Raw genomic sequence first — 21,429 nt, forward strand, 5'->3', positions numbered from 1 at the left:
TGGAAGTTGCGCTGTTGTTGTTACTGTCCACCCTACTGCCAATTTTTTTTTTTTTTTGCCAGAACTCAATTGCTGACATTGATATAGGTTGCTCTTTAATTTTCTGACACTATTTTTTTTACTTAATCAAGAAATGCAACAGCTAGCTGTTTCCTATATAACTCTATTTATGCTGAGGTTTGTTTCAGGTCTTCATCCATCTCCAGTTGGTGTAATACATTTATGTTATAATCAGCACTACATTTTTATTCAACCGTATTTTGAATGCTACACTGACTTTTATTCTGCAACTAGAAACCTGAAATGCACATTGGCATAAATCAAGTTATATAAAAAAATGGTTATGTGCTGTTTTTCTTTTTTCTCCCCCGTGATTTAATCCACAACCATGCAACTCAACCACTGTTAATACTGTGATTTTATGAGTATCTGAAAATACATGAAGGAACTGTTTCAGGCTTAGCGCAATGTTGCGTCAATTGGCCCAATTCCATGGGAAGGATCCCAATAATCTCTTCATGGTCCGCATAGCGCAGGGCTTGACTCATCTTGGTAAGGGCACATTAACCCTCAGTCCATACCACAGTGATCGTCAGTTGTTAAGCCCAGTAGCACTTGCCGGATTGCTTGCTACTCTAGTTGGATTCCTTGATGTCAAAAACAGTAAGTGTTCTTTCACATGTACATTTAGTTATTGAGACTTAAAAGCAATTATAAATTTCTTTTGTTGTTTAATTGAAAGTTAAATCTATCCAATAGTAATAGTTTTTGTATTATACAAAAACTGATTACAGTATTATGACAATAGTAGCTGTAACTATAGTAGTAGTAGAGTTGCTCGAACAGACCACGAGTGTACTGCCGGTCCGTAGTGTCCAACGGGCACAATATTTCGGTGATTAGACATATCGCCATCGTCAGGCCTGAGGGCGGGTGGCCATCTTAAATCTCTGCGCGCCCATGCATCAGCGTGTCGGTGAGATGCTGGCATCGACGTCTGTGGTGGCGTCGGTGTAATTGCCTCATCCACCCTAGTTGCCCATTCGTTTCCTTTGCTGAGCGTCTTTTTAATTAGACTCAGTGCTGGTTCCCATGCCCTGCTGAGGTTGTAGCCGTAATCTTGGTTGATGAGTCCATCCCTGGTACGAGTTTCAATAGCCTGACAATGGCGACATGTCTGATTGCCAAAATATTGTGTCCGTTGGACACTATGGACCGGCAGTACACCCGTGGACTGTTCGAGCAAGAAATACACCGAGAGAAACTGAAGAATCACAGTAGTAGAGTTAGTTGTTGTAATTATTATTATTATTATTATTATTAGTAGTAGTAGTAGTAGTAGTAGTAGTAGTAGTAGTAGCAGCAGCAGTAGCAGTAGTAGTAGTAATGAAGAATAAGAAGAAGATAAAAGTGTGTATAAGCTGGTATATATCTGAATAATTCTAAACCCGGCCACTGTGACTGAGCGGTTCTAGGCACTTCAGTCTCGAACCCTGCTGCTGCTACGGTCGCAGGTTCGAATCCTGCCTCGGGCATGGATGTGTGTGATGTCCTTAGGTTAGTTAAGTTTAGTTAAGTTTAAGTAGTTCTAAGTCTAGTGGACTGATGACCTCAGATGTTAAGTCCCATAGTGCTTAGAGCCATTTGAATAATTCTAAAACATCCTCCTCAAACATATGTACTAAGGATACTTGAAAAAGGGATTCCACTTTTTCGCTGAACGAGGAAATTTAAAAATTCTAATAACCATCATGTTTATTGTTTATGATAGGGTGAGATCCTTGGTACTCCCTAGTCATGACATTCGGGAGGACGACGGTTCAATCCCGCGTCCGGCCATCCTGATTTAGGTTTTCCGTGATTTCCCTAAATCGCTCCAGGCAAATGCCGGGATGGTTCCTTTCAAAGGGCACGGCCGACATCCTTCCCCGTCCTTCCCTAATCCGATGAGACTGATGACCTCGCTGTCTGGTCTCCTTCCCCAAAACAACCAACCTAGTCATGACAGAACAGCCACTCATTCAGGTAAACATGTAACAGTGTTTGTTTAAGGTGAACTTGTCTTACAAAAAGCCAAGTTTTTCCTGAGGGCTTTGCCAGTCAAGTCATTTGATCAGAGTTTGACATCTTGTCAGCATTGATTTACTTACAGATTGATTGATTTACTTACAGATGATGCCTAAACTTAAACAGGAATGGGATGGGAAATTGGCCATAATCCTTTTGATAAAAGACCCTATCATTTGCCTGAAGTGATTAGGCACATCTGTATCAGGATAGCTACCTATGTTTTTGAGCATACTTTCTCCCAAATATGAGTCCATTGTCCTAACTTCTGTGCCACCTTGCTAGACATGTTGGTCATGGCCAAGACAAGCTGTTTCTAGATAATATGACAGAGCCACTCTATTAAAGTAATATTAAATCTTGTTGAAGATGACCCTGTTCAAATGTGGTGAGTGCTTTGTATAATTTCTTTCATTATATCAGTGAGGAGCTTTGATGTAACATTTTCCTTTTCAGTCATCGCATTCTCGAAGAAATGTGTCAGTGACAAAAGTTGCAAAGGTTTAACTTGCTGCTTAATTATCATGAAACTCTGCCATCATCCAAATAGCTGAAACAGTATAGTTGCTGTCTGGGCCATAAGCACACACAGGGCAATTAGCTACAACACTTGATGAAGACAGCTGGGTCAGTCAGTGAAATATTTAAAAGAATTGTACATATAGGTGGATACATAAAAGCACACAATGTTGATAAAGCACTGTTAATCTTAATGGTGCATCTTCTTGTGAAGCCTGAATAGTGAGCCAGTTGAACTGATGACAGCATTAGTTAGTACTATTCACCCAATACCCTGAATAAAGTAACATATTCAATAATATTCTCAAATGTAATGCTAGTAATATTCTTGCACTTTGTTCTTTTTTGATTATTTGCAACATACTGTCCATCTCACCATCTCTCATCACTCATTATCTAATTACAAGAGTGGCAGTGGAATTCATATGATGAATAAAATGAAAATGGCATACTTGTCATGTTTATTGACATCTCTAGAAGAACCAGCAAAATCCTTAATAGGCACAGAATTAAATGAATCTTGTAGCCCCTCATGAGACGCAACAGCTTGCTGAGTTTGATAAATAATAATTTGATAGAAAATATAATGTGTTTGGATAATTCCCTGTTACAAAAAATTTTGTGTAAGGGTCAGCTTGAAAGTTTCTTGCTGTGGCAGTGAAAGACTTCTTTATTGATGTGGTCCTATTTTACGTCAATTAATTTTGTCAGGTGTGTTTCCAGTCAGTATATTCTGCCTACAAAATATGATTCTGGAAAGTATACCCTTCGCTGTAACCTCCCTAAGCTTCCAAATACCCGATTTCTCCAGTTTCCAAAACACCTTTGTGTATTGATGCATTGCTTGGGATGCAATCCATCGATCTTCATGTGTAATTTTTTTTCCACATCCCATTGATAGAGAAGATTTTTGTAATACGTATCAGTCATTATTTTGTTATTATTTTACCTTTTGCAAGGCATTCAGTAAGGAGAAGAATCCCTCTTGCATCCTAGTAAACACTAGCTATGGTGTTTGGCCTACTTTTTATTGGGCTTTCATTGCCATTTCATTTCCATAAATAGTAGCTGTGCATCTCATCCAGTGGATCAATGCACAGTGTTACTTAAATTCTTTTTAAAATGGTTCGCACATTACTGGAGTCACATCTGTAAAATAGGTTGAATGTGAAACTATTTCAAAGTCCTGCTTGTGCATGAATTTGCTTTTTGTCAGCATTGAAAAAATATAACAGCCATTGTGCACAAAGTTTTTTCATTATTTTTTATGTAAAATAACCTGTATTTCTTCTTCTGGTGTACTTATGTGTTCAGCTGTTTTATGCACCTTAAATTGATGATTAAATTGTGGAATTTCTCGGTGTTTTAATCTGTGGTCACAGTTCTGGGAAATCATCTTTGTCATGGATCATTTTAAAGAGAAGTAAAAGCACATTTGAGTTCAGTCACCTACTTCATAAATGTAGAAAACCAAGGAGCAGACTTGCAGAGAGAGAGAGAGAGAGAGAGAGAGAGAGAGAGAGAGAGAGAGAGAGAGAGAGAGAGAGAGAGCACTAATTCTGCTGCTTAAAATACAATATAAACAAATCAGTCTGCAGATAAAATTCAATACTTTACTTCTGGTGTTTGTAACATGTACTAACATAACAAAAACAAAATATCATTTACATGCCTACGTGAGAATTTCTTGTCTTCGCTCTCATATTGGGCCTGTGGCTCTTGTAATGTTTCTACAAAATATGTGACACTGATCACGCAGGTAGCTGTCATCAAACAATTGCATGATGCATATATTTGGAACTTAGAATAAAACTATTACATTAATCGTGTTTGTCAGTAGTCGTGCTCCTTAAATTATGCTCTGTTTTAATACAAATTTGAAACTTATCAGTCAACTTGTGTTTTTCCTCAAGCACCTTCTTTCGGGAGTATTTTACCAAACAAGTGATGTCTATCCACAATGCAGAGTATCTGATCAGCAGAGTCCAATTTTAACTCACTGCTGCTTTGGTCACTAGGCAGTGCATACTATAGGTCCCGTGGCCTCATGCCCAGTTTTTTGGAGAAAATTAATCATTTCCGGTTTTGAAAGTTATAACACTGTCTAGGAATATGACTTTAAATGTGCATGGTTGTACAGAACTAGAAATAATAGGTAATTGGCATAAGATTGTGTGGATTTTTGAACATTTGACAAACACGGTTTTTGTGAGTGCTTTATTAAACCATATTCTATGTGTTACAAACTGGCACAGATATTTTCTTTCGATGTTTATGTACCACTCTGGTCTACTGTGCATAATTAAGAACTTACATCACAGTACTGTGCACAGAAGCTGTTTGCTTTACATTGTTAACAAAGGTGGCCTAAAAATCATTTGTTGCTGTACCTTCACAGTAAATGATGAAGTCCTACTAAGCAAAACAGTTTGATAACCAAAATTTATATGTATTACAGTTAGTGACAATTTAGGTACTGTAGTGCTGTTTTGTGATTCCTTTTTTTTATGTATCTTTCTCTGATTTTAAATTCATCCAGCGTGTCTTTACAGTAGGTTTGGTCTACTATGTTTCAGTGCAACTCTGTGAACTTTTTATGTGTGTGACCGAGCAAGGTGGCGCAGTGGTTAGCACACTGGACTCGCATTCGAGAGGATGATGGTTCAATCCCGTCTCCGGCCATCCTGATTTAGGTTTTCCGTGATTTCCCTAAATCGCTTCAGGCAAATGCCAGGATGGTTCCTTTGAAAGGGCATGGCCGATTTCCTTCCCCATACTTCCCTCCCCCAAGCTTGCGCTCCGTCTCTAATGACCTCATTGTCAACGGGACGTTAAACGCTAATCTCCTCCTCCTCCTTTTTATGTGTGTTTTAATGTTTAACCCATTCAGATATAGTATTGCATTCATTTTTTACTACTGAATGTAGTAGTGTTAGGTATCCAGCTTCCCCGACTAAACATTTCATAGATCAGGGTTTCCTAAGCAGTCTGTTACAATGTATTAGCATTGGCTCTTCCTGTGGTGTTTGTTGCAAATTTTGCTCTGTCCTGAGACTTAAGCTTTATTAATTTATGGTACAGAGCATTCTGGTTTTTAACGTGAGTTGTAATAGTTCATGATAAATTTTAAGATAGTTTGTATAAGTTGGTTTCGAGATAGTCTGTACAGTTTGATGCCTACAGTAGCAGGCAACTATCTGTTGCCAGTAATGTGAGTCATTGTACAAAGCTGGAACAGTGAGTAGCTTGCGAAGTTTTATGAAGCACTATATTCATATTTTGAATGGAAGTGAAACAAAAAGTTTAAAAAATGTGAATAGGCCTACAAATGGTTTCTTTTGTGCCCTGCATTTCATCAGTGTTCAGACTCTGCGTGACCTAAACCATTCCTGCCGTCAGGTCTCCATTGACCATGTCATAATTGACAGTGGGTTTATTGCAGTAATGCGGGTTGTACCTGTAGTAAGAACCAACAGAAAAGTTGAATAGCCGATGTGGCAACTAGGACGCAAACATCAGTTCTGCCAACACACTGATGTCACAGCATAATTTTGCAGTCCAAGTTGCATCGTACCAAAATAACTGTGAAACAGACCCTTACAGCTGACATGTTTTATGTGGTGAACATGCATATAGCTTCATAATGTTCAGTAATTGATGATACTTTGTTGCACTAATTGTTGGGTAGCAAAGGCTGATGGATGGGTGCTGAAGGAAATACACTGTGGCTTAAAATCTTCGCATTTCTGGCTGCTGGGTGAGCTGAGGCTAGTATATTGCAATGAGTGAGTTTGTAGCAAATATACAGAGGATACCTTCTGTACTTGCCTCTTTGGTTGCCATTTCTGCTGCTCCCAGCTACTGTTACTTGGGTCTCAGTCTCGGCACCACATAGTAGCTGCATTGGTAGAAATTTGGATTGTTGCTACACACGAAATGGAGCAGAGAAATTGCTGGCTGTCATCTTGTATGCTATATCCCTGTGTATGGGACTGATGATTTTCAATGTACCTTTTTCATTTTGGGAATTACAGAATCATATCTGATTGGACTCCTGAGAACCATTTATTCAACTGATCAATAGGGGGAGCTTGAAACCTAATACTCATTGTATTAATGCGCCAATATACAGTTTCTAAGCTTTTTGTTGTTAGAAATTACAAAATGTTACTTATGAGTAGAAAAGTTTTGTAATATAGTCTAATGTGTGTTGTGCACATGTGGTTTTCATACGTCAGAAAGCCCTCCATAGATCCAGTGATGAGATATATATGTCAAGTCTGGTGTGGAAATATATCAGCTTGATTAATTACAGAGGAGAACATTTGTAATTCCAGCTAAGAAAAAGATGATCTAGACTTTGTGTTAGGAATCCTTGAGAGTGATCATAGTAAGGTCATAGAATTAGTCTTTCTTATGAATGCTAACAATGGCTACATTCAAATAGGAACAGAAATATTAACAAAACCTTAAGTAAATGGTAACAAAATCTCAAATTTTGATTGACATATATATTGTGAGGATAAGTGTGTTGTAGGTGATGGTGGCATATTTATTGCTATAAAGATACAGTCATTTCTAATGGAGTCATTACAGATTCCAAATGTGTAATAATTTTGTATGCATCAAAGGTGGGTCAAAAATGATTTGTAGATCACTTGTCTTGGGAACTGCAGTGGCAGAACATTTCAGAGAAAACTTGGAGAGTACTGTACTCAAATTTCCTGAGCATGATGTGGTAGATATTTCAACTCGGCAATGTATAATATGTGCCAGGGACAGAAACTTGTTTGGGACTGTTATAAATGTCTTTTCTGAAGATTCTTGAACAAAAATGGTTAAAGACCCAAACGTCTTAGATCTCCTAGTAACTAAAAGATACAAACATTTGAATTCAGTTAAAATAGAGCAAGGAATTGATGATCATAATGCTGAGATTGCATCAAATACTACAGTTTTTTGAAGACTGTTAAAAAAAGATAAGAAAATATTTCTGCTTAACAAGTACAATGACAAACAAGTTGTAGATTAACTGCCCCTGCAGCTGAAACTTTGGACTATCGGTGTATAAAATTCAAGAGTATTCTACAGTTTCCTTGTGCATGCATGTGCCATGAAATGCTGTGAGGAATTAAACAGAGCTGCTGTGTTAGAAAGTTATTACGGAAGCAAAGATAGCTTCATCACAAATTGTAATGAAGTCAAAACTGTGTTGATGAGCGAAGCCAAAATTATCATAACAAGAGCAATACAAAAACCATTCAGTGAATTCAAAAGTGAAATTTTATGCATCAGTCAAATGAGAAATCTTAATTTTTTGTCTTTCATAAAGTTGGTAAAAGCATAATGACATGAAAACATAGGATGGTGAAAGATCAAAATACTGAATTCTGCCTACAAGAATTGTTTCATTATGGAAAATTGTACTGCAGTTTCTCTTCTCAGTCATCACACAATCATCACAATTACAGAAATGGAGATAGGTGATTGCAAAATAGAAAAATCGGCTAAACTCACTCACCTGAAGAAAGGCTCCTGGATGTGATAAGATGCCTTTGTTGTAGCAACAACTGTTAACTGCATTGGGCAAATGCAAGTTGCTACAAATCTATATTGCTGACTTCATTCTATTAGAGAGTCATAGAATATATTGTATGCACCTTACAAACATAAATTGTCCTCTTCAGGAATCCACATGTATTCTGCAAACATCAATCCTTCAAACCTCAACTTGCTGTGTTTGTAAATGAGCTCCAGAAGGCAGTAGATATTAGCATACAGGTTGAGGTCATATTCCTTTTCTTCTGGAGAGTGTTCAGTGCAGTTCTACAGTATCCCCTGGTGAGCAAAATAAGAGCTTACAGAACAGCTTTGTAATTAAATGGGGACTCCGTTGGAGATAGAACTAAGCACCTCATACTTACTGGAGAGAGATTTTCTGATATTGAACTGTCTTCAAGTCACCCTTAGGTAATGTTAAAAGGCCATTACTATTCATATTTGGTGTGTGTGTGTGTGTGTGTGTGTGTGTGTGTGTGTGTGTGTAACTTGCTAAATAATATTATAGGCTGTGTGAGACTTTTCATGATTATGATGGTGTTACTGAGGAACTAGCAGTGCTGTGAACTGTTAGTGAGCTACAACATAACCTGTGAAGGCTTGACTCATGGAGCAGGAATTTGCTGTTGACCTTCAATGTAACATATGTAATGTGTTGTGCATAAATAGGTAGAAAGACCTATTATACAAGTAGTTATAAGTACCTGGAAACAGTTGCAGTTGTTAAATATCTAGAAACTTTCATCTGGATTAGCTTAAAGTAGCACAACCAATATAAAACTAATTGTAGGGAAGGTAGATGCCAGACTGAGAGATTCAACTAGCTGTTGAGAACTGTGTGTAAGTCTGGAATCTTTACTAGTTAAGATTGATGGGCGATGTAGAGATTGAAAAGAGATCTGCGTGTTCCGTGAGTTCTTTAGAAAGTATGAGAGCATCACGAAGATATTTATCCAGCTCCAGTGACATATAGTAGTAGACAGGTTTTGTATTTAAAGAAGAGGCTTACTTTTAATATTTTAAGAAGATTCAAGCAACATTTTACTTGATTTTACATTGTATTGTCAGTGAAAAAAATACGGATGCAACAAGACCACTAAACAATGTGACAACCTAAGTTAAAGTATCCAGCTTCAACTAGTTTGCCATTTACATTTGCCAGGTATGTGATCAAAGATAAGAGTAGTGATTAGACAATTCTTGTAAGGAAAAATATTTCAGTATATTTAGGACTGGAATCAAGAGTGTTAAAGTTTACCTGATTTAGAATGTATGTATTGTATCACATCAATCAACTTTGAGGCTAACAATTGCCTAGGAGGCCATGCACAAGTGCATTGCTGTGCATTAAAACCCAGCTGTTTTGCTGGAATGTTTGTTTTCTGGTATATCCACCCATAGTGACTTTCATTTCCACTATATATTCGTACACAACTGCTCAAGTAAATGAGCATATGACTAATACTATTTTCTTTCTTGCAGAAGTATGTACCTTGGGTCTGTAATTATTTTAAATTCAACTGTATCTTATTTCCTATATTGATAAAATTTCAATTACCTGAACTGAAAAGCACCATAAGCAGAAACTACCTCCAAACCGAGAGAGCCTAAATGATTTTCTGTGTGGTGTTGATTGCTTGACATTCTCATTCAGTATATAACAACTAATTTCAAACATTAAATTTCCAGTAATCCTTGGACGATCTCACTATGTGCTGTTTACATTAGCAGCAGCAATGCAGCCAAGGATGCTTGTTACATTTGATGAAGAGCTGAATCCACTGCCTGTTGCTGTTAGAGTTGGTCTGGTAAGCACCTAGAGTTTCCATCGCTGATGTGATATTTTGAAAACTAATATTCAACTTGTTAAGCTAGAATTTATTTTCAGTAAAATACTGTAAGTAGAGTCTGAATGTGCTTAGTTAAGAATATTTTTGACTGTATTGTGCTTTCACAATGTGGCACTCTGTGAAAAATATTTGAAACTGCTTATCAAAACTTTAGGACCTAATTGGAACAATAGGTATCGTAGTAAATGTTTCAGTAAACAATTTTAATAATATTTAGAACTGGGTTCTTTAGCTATGTGACACAACATACTTTTTCCTTGATTAGATAGCATTTATTAGTTTACCATGGTCAGTTCATTTCGGCCACTATAGCTATAGATAACTGCAGTTAACTAAAGAAAAATGTTGATAAATTATAACAGTTTTGGTGTGTACAGGAAGGTGTGCTTCTTTTTGATCAATACATACTAAAAGAATCTTCTGAACTATTAACTAAAAACTTTGAGCTACAAAATCCTACTGTTCTCAAATTTTATTCTGTTGATTCGCAAGATTCTCAACCAGACCAGACCAGGACACTAATTTTTATTATGATTATTGCATACATGACTTTTGATAGAAAAATGATAAATTGCAGCATGGAAGGTATTACAAAACCGTGACATTTACTAAATCTCTCAGTTAAGGGTTAACGTCAACTTAATCACAACTGCTTTTGATACATCAAACTCACAAGCACTCTGTCATACATGTGCTACTAACATCGCCTGTAATTTAACCTTTTAACTGCTTCTGAATATATATAACCAGCATTTGGTACACATACTAATTGTTTGGAAAGACGTACTGTGAATGTAAGAACCATCTCACTTCAATAGGGGTGAGAGTAAGTGTGGTGAAAAAGATGGCAACATCTGACATCTAGGCTTCCCAGCATGACCAGTGGGTTGTGCCGGTAGTATTGGTACGTGTTCCATGGGGTGTATGTGCAGATGGCCATGGCTGAAGAAAGGGGGGGGGGGGCAGGAGGAGATGGATGGTGAAAGGGGGGGCGGGATGAAATGGACAGATAATGAGAGAAGAGGGTCAGACAAAGAGAAGGGAGCAGGCAATGGACAGAGAGAGATGCACAATTTATGTGCTGTATGTGTACGCAGATGAAGCCATGGATGTGTTTGTGTTTTACTCACAGAAGAGCTTCAAGCAGTTATTAGTCATATTAGTAACAGCATTACTACAGTAGTGAAAATCAGTATAAAGGCATTGTTATTTGTAGGAAAATCAACATTATCAGTTGGAATTGTTGCGTACAGTGTGCATTCAGTAATACAAGATCCAGTAACTGACAGATGCAGTCAAATGGTATCACATTTGATTTCAGGAGTACAGTATATAACAAGACATCAACAATGCAGGTGTTAGAAGGTGGAACTCGGTTTAAAGACAGTCAGCTCTGTGCAGTGTTAGTGTGTATGTAGGTGTCTTTCCTACAGATAGGAAACATATAATATTAGTGACAGTGCATTTTGTGTACATAAATCACAATTGTGACATAGCCACATTTCATGTGATGGAAAACAAAAATTGGTGCATAGAAGGCAATGGGCCTCTCTAATCATCCAATCACCAAGAAGTTGAACCATTCAAGTACAATGATTTATGATTTCATTAGATTCAGCACACAGTGTGGACAGAATGGAAAATGTGGGCAAAGTAAAAAATTATCTGAGACATTGAAATGATTACTTCTGCACCAAGCAAGAGCCATTAGCTGTTATTCTTCCCAACTTGTTGTTGATTTACAGTTGCCAGTAACTGCCAGATTTGTACAACAAATTTTGTCAAATGAAGATATCTTGCATTCTAGAAATGATTGCAGAAACCTGCTGTAACACCCAAACATTAACAAGCTAGATTGAAATTTGCTGAAAAACATATGACATGGAGTTGTGAATGGGATAAAGTGATCTACAGTGATGAGAAGTAGTTCAGCAGGTGAGAATGGGTGTGCAGAAATTTTGGTGGTGGAAGTGTTATTATTCGGAGTGCATTCTGCTGTAAAGATAAATCACACATTGCTTGGGTGAACATTGGAATGAACTGTAATATGTACACTGAGATGCTAAAGACAGACTGGGTTATAATGTGTGAGGACATATAGGATGAAAGTCCTTTTTCAACAAGGATGCATCTGTGCAGGTTTCTGTAGAACAGAAAAGTGGTTTGAAGATAAAGATAGTGATTTCTTCCACTGTGCAGAACATAGACTTGGTTTGAACCCTGTGGAAAACCAATGGGGAATATTTGCAAGGTGTTTTTGTTGCAATGGAAGGCAATTCGAGGCTGTATGTGAACTGAAGAGCAATACGAGAAGAGTGGGCAACAATTTCACTGCAAGAACCACAAATCCTAACAAAATCAGTGCCAAAGAGAATTTTTGAGGTAATCAGGAAGAACAGAAGTTGGACAAAGTACTAACAGTGCAATAACACAACAGGACAGCAAATACCATTTTCCATCCAGGAGTTGCAAATGCTTTATTTTGTTACTTATGTTATGAAAAAAACTATGTAACTCTGTCATGATTGTTTATGTTTTGATATGTATCTACTACTTTTAAATACATATACACTTCAGACACTGTATATTACTTCCATAGGAAGCCTGCCTTTATACTAATTCCCACTACTGTATTGTTCATAAGTGGTAGAAATAGCTTTATTCATTTTCTTTCATACCTTTCGCCAGAATTACAGTGCAGGAGTGTTTAGGAAGCTGTTCATAGATGTGCTACCCAGTTTGCCAGATGAGGAAGTAGAAATGTTACTTATGATCAGTGATAGTGAGGAAGAATTTAATTTTCCTTGGTCTTCTGATGAGGATAGGACCAAGAAAATAGTTCTTCGTGTTTCCTGTGCTGAACTTCCTGGAGTGAAACTATGAAACTAATGATGGTGATGAAACAGAGAGAGTTACCCTTCAGCCTGTCGACAATTTTTAGTAGGTGGGAAAGGAACTGTGTCCTGTGACACTCAACATTGATTCATAAAAATCTGGTTTCACACTTACAAATAGCTTGGGGGGGGGGGGGGGGGGGACTGCCAAGTATCGTAAATACAGTGTGTAGAATGTTGACAATCAAGGAAACAGTTGTTTAATGTCTAGAGAGATACAAATATGCATGAAATGTATTGTTTCTTGGCAGGAACCCTGTTGTGTCAGGAATGGAGATGTTGAACTATACATATTGATAGTAGAGGACAAAGAGATTCTCTTCTCCATGCTCCAATTTTTGGTAAGCTAATATCTGTTGTTCCTCCATATTCTACACCTTTGTGATGACATTCTTCCTCAAGGGAACAGGCTGTTCAAGATACAGTCAGTTGCTGGGTGGGTAAAAGGAAGGTTCAAATGTGCTCTTAAACCATTTAAAAATAAGTTTATTGTTGAAAGCCTTTGCCTGTTGTGAGGGCATCTGGCTTTTAAGCAGTACATTCCATAAAAAATAAGTCACTTTGTAGTTTATCTGTATGTTCTGTGCTGCTGTGGAGCAGAATATATACTGATTGTTCACTTTACATAGGTGCAGTGACTGATATAACAACTAGTGAAGGCTAGATGGGAAAAATTAACCAATACAATAACACTTCTGGAACTTCATTTGGGATGAAGGCACATCCTATATGTAGACAGCTGGTACACAATTCCAAATCTATTCCAGTATTTTCATAACACAAGAAGTAATGCAATTTACAAGGTGTGATCAAAAAGTACTGTGAACAATGGTATTAGAAACAAAATAATATGCCTAAGTGGAATTTGATTTGATCTCCTTCAGAGTACTGTCCTTTGCCAGCAATGCACTTATCCCAATGTCCCATTATTCTGGTCTCTTTCTACGTACATCATTTTGCAAATGTTGCAGTACACCCTTTTAAAATTTGGCATTTACAGTTGTTCCCCTTGGAACAAACTCTTATCGCCCTGCACCATCAGTATCAAAAAGTCCCGAGCATGACTTTGATATTCGATTTTGACTGACATGCCTATTTTAGGGCGAGGATATTAACTTCTTTTCCATTGAGAAGTCTGGAGTTTTGTCTCAGGGCCACACCCATAGACCTCAGTTTCATTTCCTCTTACAGATTGCTACATGGAGTCCAGATCTCAATTAAGACAATCCTTTTACTCTGTCCAAACTGACACATGATTTTCCTTTCCCTCTATTCATCACTCAACGTCTGGCAACAAATTTTGCACTCATTCGTCTCACTTGCAAATTATTGATTAAAATGCTGTGCATGGACCCATACAAGATGCTAGGTACCTCAGTAAGCTCTCAAGTAGTTATTTCCCTGTTTAAACAATTTCTTTTTTTTTTGCCACTTTTTGCACATTTTTTCTGTTTTTGGGGTTAATGGATGTCCCAAACGTTGCTCATCTTCTACGGAGTCATTTCCGTTTTTAAATTGCTCTTACCACGTGTAAACAGTCTTCAGAGTTACAGCATTATCTCCATACACAATTTTTGACGTGTCATGTGTTTCTTTGATACTTTTTGATACTTGAAACAGAACTTAATATTCACACATTTTTCAAAATCCATGATTCATGACAGACACAGGAAACACAATCTCAATCTAGCGTCTCTGAACACTGACAAGTCAGAATATGCTCCAACAGGACTCTGTGTGTCTCATTGTATCAAGCTATCGGACAAATCACATAATTGCATCAAATGGGTGTAGCATCAGCAGTTGTTGTCAAAAAATTGATTCACCCGTTAATAAAAGACTCTAATGCAAGTTTCAGAGATGAGACCTGAAAATCAGTTCAACAATCATACCAGTGGCACTGAAGTGTTATGAAGAGATGTGCGTACATTGACCACATATCGTATTGTCGAAATGACATTTAGAAAAATGGGCCACCAGTGCTATCTCCAAAATGTGTGCTGGGTTATAGGGATGGGAGCACTAGACAACTGTAGCATAATACTTAGTCTATTTGAAAAACTATTATGTGGTGTAAAATACTTTTTTCTTTTACACTTTATATATGTTTGTATGGGATTCGCATGTTACTTTCAAATTCCATATGGGGAAAAAAGTTTATCAATGTTACAGTTTCATCTGACTATTCATGAAATTCTAGAGAGAAGTGTGACCAAAGAGATCAAAACCAAAAGACTGCTGATCGGAAGCTGAAAACACCCTGTACTTAACAAGGAAAGCATTTTTAATCATCTCTCTCTCAAAAAAAAAAAAAAAAAAAAAAAAAAAATCAATCATGATTTTTGGCAAACAGTGCTGTGTGGGACTGTGTGTCATTCCATGTTTTGAAATGTGTACTGTACCTAAAAAAATGATGAAATGTAACATTTTCCTCCTTCATGTAATGTTTTGTTACTGTCAGTAAGTAAATAAATAAAGAGACAAAATAGTGATGATAATTTAGAGAGGCAGGTGTGCCACATTGTGCAACATAAATGACCAGCATAGCAGGGACTGGCACTGGACATGCTATGTCACATGCAGCAAGTGCACATCTAGCATGAACTCAGCAGCAGAAATGTTAAAATGAGGGAGCATGTGTTTTGCATCACTTGTCTGTGCCAGTCTGCTGTGTGACAAATTGCTAGTGTACCTCAGACTTGATTTCCTTCATTGCAATAACTGATTACATTTGAAGAAGGTGAAATAATAGTTCCTAACATATTGCAGTGCACAGGGCAAGCAGCAATCATGATATTGTGTTGTGGCTTGTGCTGCGCGGTCCACTTGGAGAACATTCATGTAGTTGTGTTCCCAGTGTATCCTGCTGCAGTTGTTATGTCCAGCAGCTTAGCTTTTCCTCCATTGTGGTCCATCAGAAAAATTTTTGCTTTCACTGATTGCGCCAGGAGATGCTTCTCTGAAAAACTCGTAAAGTGTTCATTGGTTCAGTTATAAATCTAACTGAACTGTAACCATGAATTTTGGAAACCCTGCGTCTAAGTACCAGTCATAATGCAGAGATCCTATAAAGCTGTAATATTCCTCTATCCCACAAATACTGGGACTACAGCGATGGAAACCAGAATTAAACATTTCATGACTTTGTAATGAATTTCTGCTTTCATGAACCCATGTTTGGAAAGCGGACTCGCATTTGGGAGGACAATGATCCAAATCCATGTCCGACCATCCAGATTTAGGTTTTCCACGATGCCCCTAAATGACTCCATGCAAATGGACAGCCGATTTCATTCCCCATCCTTTTGTATTCTGAACTTGCGCTGTTTGTAATGACCATGCTTTCAGTGGAAAGTTAAACACTAAATCTTCCTTTGTTCCTTCCTTTTCGATGACTATCTTTAAACAAAACAGCTGTTTAGATGCGCTAAAAGCATTTATATATCTATAATCAAACTTTGTAAACCATTAATGTGATAATTTTCCATTTTATTTCAGGCTGTGGATGTTGTGGGTCAAGCAGGGAAACCGAAGACTATTACTGGGTTTCAGACACATACGACGCCAGTTCTGTTAGCGTATGGTGAACGAGCAGAATTGGCAACAGAAGAGTACATACCTCTGACACCAATTATGGAGGGTTTCGTGATTCTTAGGAAGAATCCAGACTTCCGTTCATAAATGGATTGTGTGAAGATGATTATTTGGAATTTTGGTTTCATGGAGAAAAAGCATTTTGATATGTAGTGTCTCTCCATGTGCCATGCCAAAGATTTTTAGTATCTTGAGATATGTGACATTTGTGTCTCATAAGGAGCAAGGCACAATGTGAGTTTCATAACTACAGTGAACATGATATGGAAAGGATTCTGTTGCTAAATTTGAAGATGCAGATGAGTTGAGATATGTTGCTCATTTGAACCTCTTGGTTAAGGGTCACACTGTTGTGAAGAAGAGTAAAGTGTTATCTGTAGAGCTGCTAAAAGTATTTGGCATGAGTTGCTTGTGTGAGTGGTTAAAAGCCTCTACTGTTGTAAAGAAGACAAATTTTATCTGTAGATTTGCTTAAAGTAACTGGTGTGACTTGCTTGTGTGAGAGTAATGGAAATAAATATAAGTGTTTTGTACATTAATTTATAACTTCTTGCAAGTAAATGAGATGCTTGTAATAATAAAACTGATTCTTGTAAAATATTTCATTACTCATTTTTCAGTTGGTGATTGTTTTTCTGTTGGTGACTGATTTTATTTAATTTTTGAAATATTTTTAGGAGTAAGTCAGTCCACATGTTTGCTGTTAGTAAAATGCTTAAATTTTAATGAAATATTAACAAAATTACAGTAAAACCCCTTTTTAATGAGACTCTGGGGATCCAATTATTTTTTTCCTTAAGAGGTTTTGCCCCAGCGTACATGAAAAGAGTGGCTCAGAATCATAATTCAAGCATTTTTTGGTGATGTAAGTGCTTAATTACAAAATTACCAATATCATGTGCTACATATTAAATGCAGTAAGTATACAATTTTTATACTTGTCACAGAACATATCTCTTATTTGAAAAGAAAAAAAAAGAAAAAGAAAAGTAGTAGTCTTGTTTAGTCCTTCAAGAATATTTCAGTGAAAGAAGTTGTCACTCCAGCTGGTTGACACTAAGCGAGGATTGAGTCATCTACATTAAAAGAGAAAATAAATTCTGACACTATTAATTCCTTGCCTAGCAGCAGCGAAACTCGACACAGTGCCCTTCTTTTTCCTTCTTCTTCCTTGTTGTTACTGCAAGCTCGTACCTGTGTTCCTTCTTAAGCATTTCACTTGCATCTATATCATGTATGGAAGTCAGGGCAGCAGCATCACAACAGTGTTCTGGAATGTTGGATTTTCAGAAATATCAGTTCTGCTACACCATCCTCCTTCTGGAGCAATGTCTTCTTTAGCAGCAACCAATGTACCACAGCCACCCTTTGCGAGACGCCTTAACACAGTCTGCTGTATTACAGAATTCCAGACAGCAACAAACATATACATAGCCTACAAGGCTGAGTCTCATCTCAAAGAATGAAATTGACTTCTATACAACTGCTCTGCTGTATTTGGCTTTGACACAGTTATTATGCCCAGGTCTAGAGGTTGTAGATGACTTGTACAGTGTGGAGGATGGAACAAATCATTTGCATTCCTCAGAAATTATGTTGCCTTGGGATGTACTAGGCATAGGTTAATAAGTCCAATTTCTTCCTGCTGCACCCATCTGGACATCTAAATACCTGAAACAGTCATAAAGATTCCTGATGTCCCCAGGGTGTGCTCTTCTACTAATAAAGTAGCATTTATATGTTTTGGAAACGCCTGGGAATTAATAGGGGAGGCAACTTTCCACATCCATTACTATTTGCACACAATAACATCTTCACCTCTGTACTTTTTTTTAACCTCTGTGGCATTTTTGACATTTTCCTCCATTAACAGAATATGATTTTGCAGGAAGTAAGTTATAAGAGACACAAGTTTCTCCAGTGCTGAAAATGTATCTGAGCTCATAGCTCTCTATCAATCATGGCAATGTTCTTCCAGTAGTTTACACTTTCTATGACCAATGCCTCACTTCATGGAAACAACATACAGTGATGTTCTTTAAAATGATTCAACCAGTCCTGATGAACTGAAACTTTCTATGTCAATCTTCAGAGCAATTTCATGAAACTTCTCTTCAGTATGTTTCCACTTATAGGAATGCTTCCTCTTCTGTCTCCTTCATACTACAGTAGAAAAATATTTTCTACATCATTGAATATAGCTGTATGAATGCTCCCCCTTTTTGGATCCATAAGAATCATTAGCTTCAGCATTTAAGAACACATCCTAATTTTTTAATGTGCCGCACATGTAGATGCCATTAAATTGTATTTCTTCACCATGGAAATATTTATGTTAAGATTGTCATCAGCATCACGGATGATTGTCAACTCTTGCTGAGCTGTAGGCTTTCAATGTTTGCAGGCGATACCTTCACAAAAGTAAAATTAACTTTGGCACTTCAGTAAACAAACAACTACAATTTTGACGCTTCATAGACATAGTGACTATGACACTGCATCATGTGAACTAAGTCAAATGGAAATCGATTTCTGATTCTTTCAATGCACCTGTCAATATCGTTGCAAGAGAAAGTGAGTTGTTGACTACGATCTGTGTGTCAACTGGTTGAATCAGTTACCATTTAATGCATCACATGTCAAAAAAAAAAAAAAAAAAAAAAAAGACCTGTATAAGATGAAATGGAGAGAAATCACAAACTCACTCAAACATGTTAGGAGTTACTTAAAAACTGGGTTTCAGTTCACAAAATGTTTCGTGTTTATTCCTTAACAGTGGACTTTTTCTTATAGTGGGGAGAAATAACATTGTTCTTATGGGAATTTTGTCAGGACATACGGAAATACAGGGTTATTACAAATGATTGAAGCGATTTCACAGCTCTACAATAACTTTATTATTTGAGATATTTTCACAATGCTTTGCACACACATACAAAAGCTCAAAAAGTTTTTTTAGGCATTCACAAATGTTCGATATGTGCCCCTTTAGTGATTCGGCAGACGTCAAGCCGATAATCAAGTTCCTCCCCATCAATGAGTTCAAAAGCATCGTTGATGCAAGCTCGCAGTTCTGGCACGTTTCTTGGTAGAGGAGGTTTAAACACGGAATCTTTCACAGAACCCCACAGAAAGAAATCGCATGGGGTTAAGTCGGGAGAGCGTGGAGGCCATGACATGAATTGCTGATCATGATCTCCACCACGACCGATCCATCTGTTTTTCAATCTCCTGTTTAAGAAATGCCGAACATCATGATGGAAGTGCGGTGGAGCACCATCCTGTTGAAAGATGAAGTCGGCGCTGTCGGTCTCCAGTTCTGGCATGAGCCAATTTTCCGCGGGCTACGCGTGAAACTTGCCCGCACGCGTTCAACCGTTTCTTCGCTCACTGCAGGCCGACCTGTTGATTTCCCCTTACAGAGGCATCCAGAAGCTTTAAACTGCGCATACCATCGCCGAATGGAGTTAGCAGTTGGTGGATCTTTGTTGAACTTCGTCCTGAAGTGTCGTTGCACTGTTATGACTGACTGATGTGAGTGCATTTGAAGCACGACATACGCTTTCTCGGCTCCTGTCGCCATTTTGTCTCACTGCGCTCTCGAGTGCTCTGACGGCAGAAACCTGAAGTGCGGCTTCAGCCGAACAAAACTTTATGAGTTTTTGTACGTATCTGTAGTGTGTCGTGACCATATGTCAATGAATGGAGCTACAGTGAATTTATGAAATCGCTTCAATCATTTGTAATAGCCCTGTATTTGTTAAAAGCAGGATTTTCTTAAAAGTGGATTCATTAATTCAGGATTTTACTGTACATATATATCTGAATAAAATAATGTTGTTTAAACATTGTGAACACCCCACAATGTTCATGTGAAAGCAGCTGGATGCCATTTTCTCATTACCAGTGTCACAATTCCTGATTGATTCAAAATTAAGATATTCTTCATCTGTCCCTTGTGTGAACCGTTTCTTGTATGCAAAATGCGTGTCTAGTTTCATTGTAGGACAGGATGATATCATACTGTCATCCTCATAGTTTCCAGGTAGTTTTACACTAACCGTAATCTTCACTCTACTTGTTTTTTAATTTGTCAAACAAGAAATCATATCACGCAAGACTGTGTTCGGAAGGAATGATTCAGGAAAGACTAAATATCCCAATGGAAGTAGCTATTATTAGCAATATTGGCTGGGAAGAGCTATCTCAACATCCTATAAATAAACGTGAGAGTGATTTAATGTTTGGAATATGGAAGTTGCACTCTTTAACCTGGGAGATCATGATTTAAAAAATTGCAGTCAGTGGGAGTGAAAGGTAGCAACAATGAGAAACATTTAAAAACAAATGAGAATTAGTACAAGGTTACGTGAACTAATAGAATCATGTATAAGCAAAAGGAAATGCATCACATTGATTTTCTTTTTATAAACAAATGTCCCTTGTGATGTACAGTACCAATGTTTAACTGCAGTGTCTTTTTTACCTTGAAGAACTGAAAACTGCAATTTGGTTGCCTCCTAACACCACAACATAGAGCTCACTAATCAACTGTCTAATTTTGTTCATCTGTCCTTATATTTTAAATATTTTGCCCCAGTGTGATATTTGAACTCATGTATGATCAGGTAATCCAGAACTACAGTTACTGTTTAATTTGCAGCATTCATACTAGAATTAAATTTCCTTCCATATTTTATCTATTACTACACAATAGTGTTACATTTTAGTTGACTAATTTTTATTTAACTATCTGTTTTTGCAAATGTAGTTGTGACTTTTTCGTTAAAATAAATTTATTAATTGCTTCTAAAACATTCTAAATGGAGTAAAATGCCAAACTGTATAGGAGAAAAGCAGTTGGGGCCCTTGTGAATCGTGCGATTTGGTAAAACTGGAAAGCTTCTATGAAAGAATGTGTGTCAGATCATACTTGTCACAGAAGA

The 21,429-nt window shown here is 37.4% G+C and overlaps 1 protein-coding gene across 2 annotated transcripts in view; it reads left to right on the top strand.

Moving 5' to 3' along the window:
* LOC126184826 (26S proteasome non-ATPase regulatory subunit 2) overlaps positions 1-17,083 on the top strand; it is a 126,714-nt gene extending 109,631 nt beyond the window's left edge. For both annotated transcript variants that reach the window (XM_049927409.1, XM_049927410.1), the window contains exons 14-16: positions 458-663; positions 9,835-9,953; positions 16,388-17,083. In XM_049927409.1, coding sequence (XP_049783366.1) covers positions 458-663; positions 9,835-9,953; positions 16,388-16,570 — 508 coding nt within the window. In that variant the 3' untranslated portion in view covers positions 16,571-17,083. The remainder of the gene's footprint in view (positions 1-457; positions 664-9,834; positions 9,954-16,387) is intronic.
* Positions 17,084-21,429: the final 4,346 nt, after the last annotated feature.

The sequence above is a fragment of the Schistocerca cancellata genome, chromosome 4, assembly GCF_023864275.1.
Source record: "Schistocerca cancellata isolate TAMUIC-IGC-003103 chromosome 4, iqSchCanc2.1, whole genome shotgun sequence".
In the NCBI taxonomy this organism is placed as follows: domain Eukaryota; kingdom Metazoa; phylum Arthropoda; class Insecta; order Orthoptera; family Acrididae; genus Schistocerca; species Schistocerca cancellata.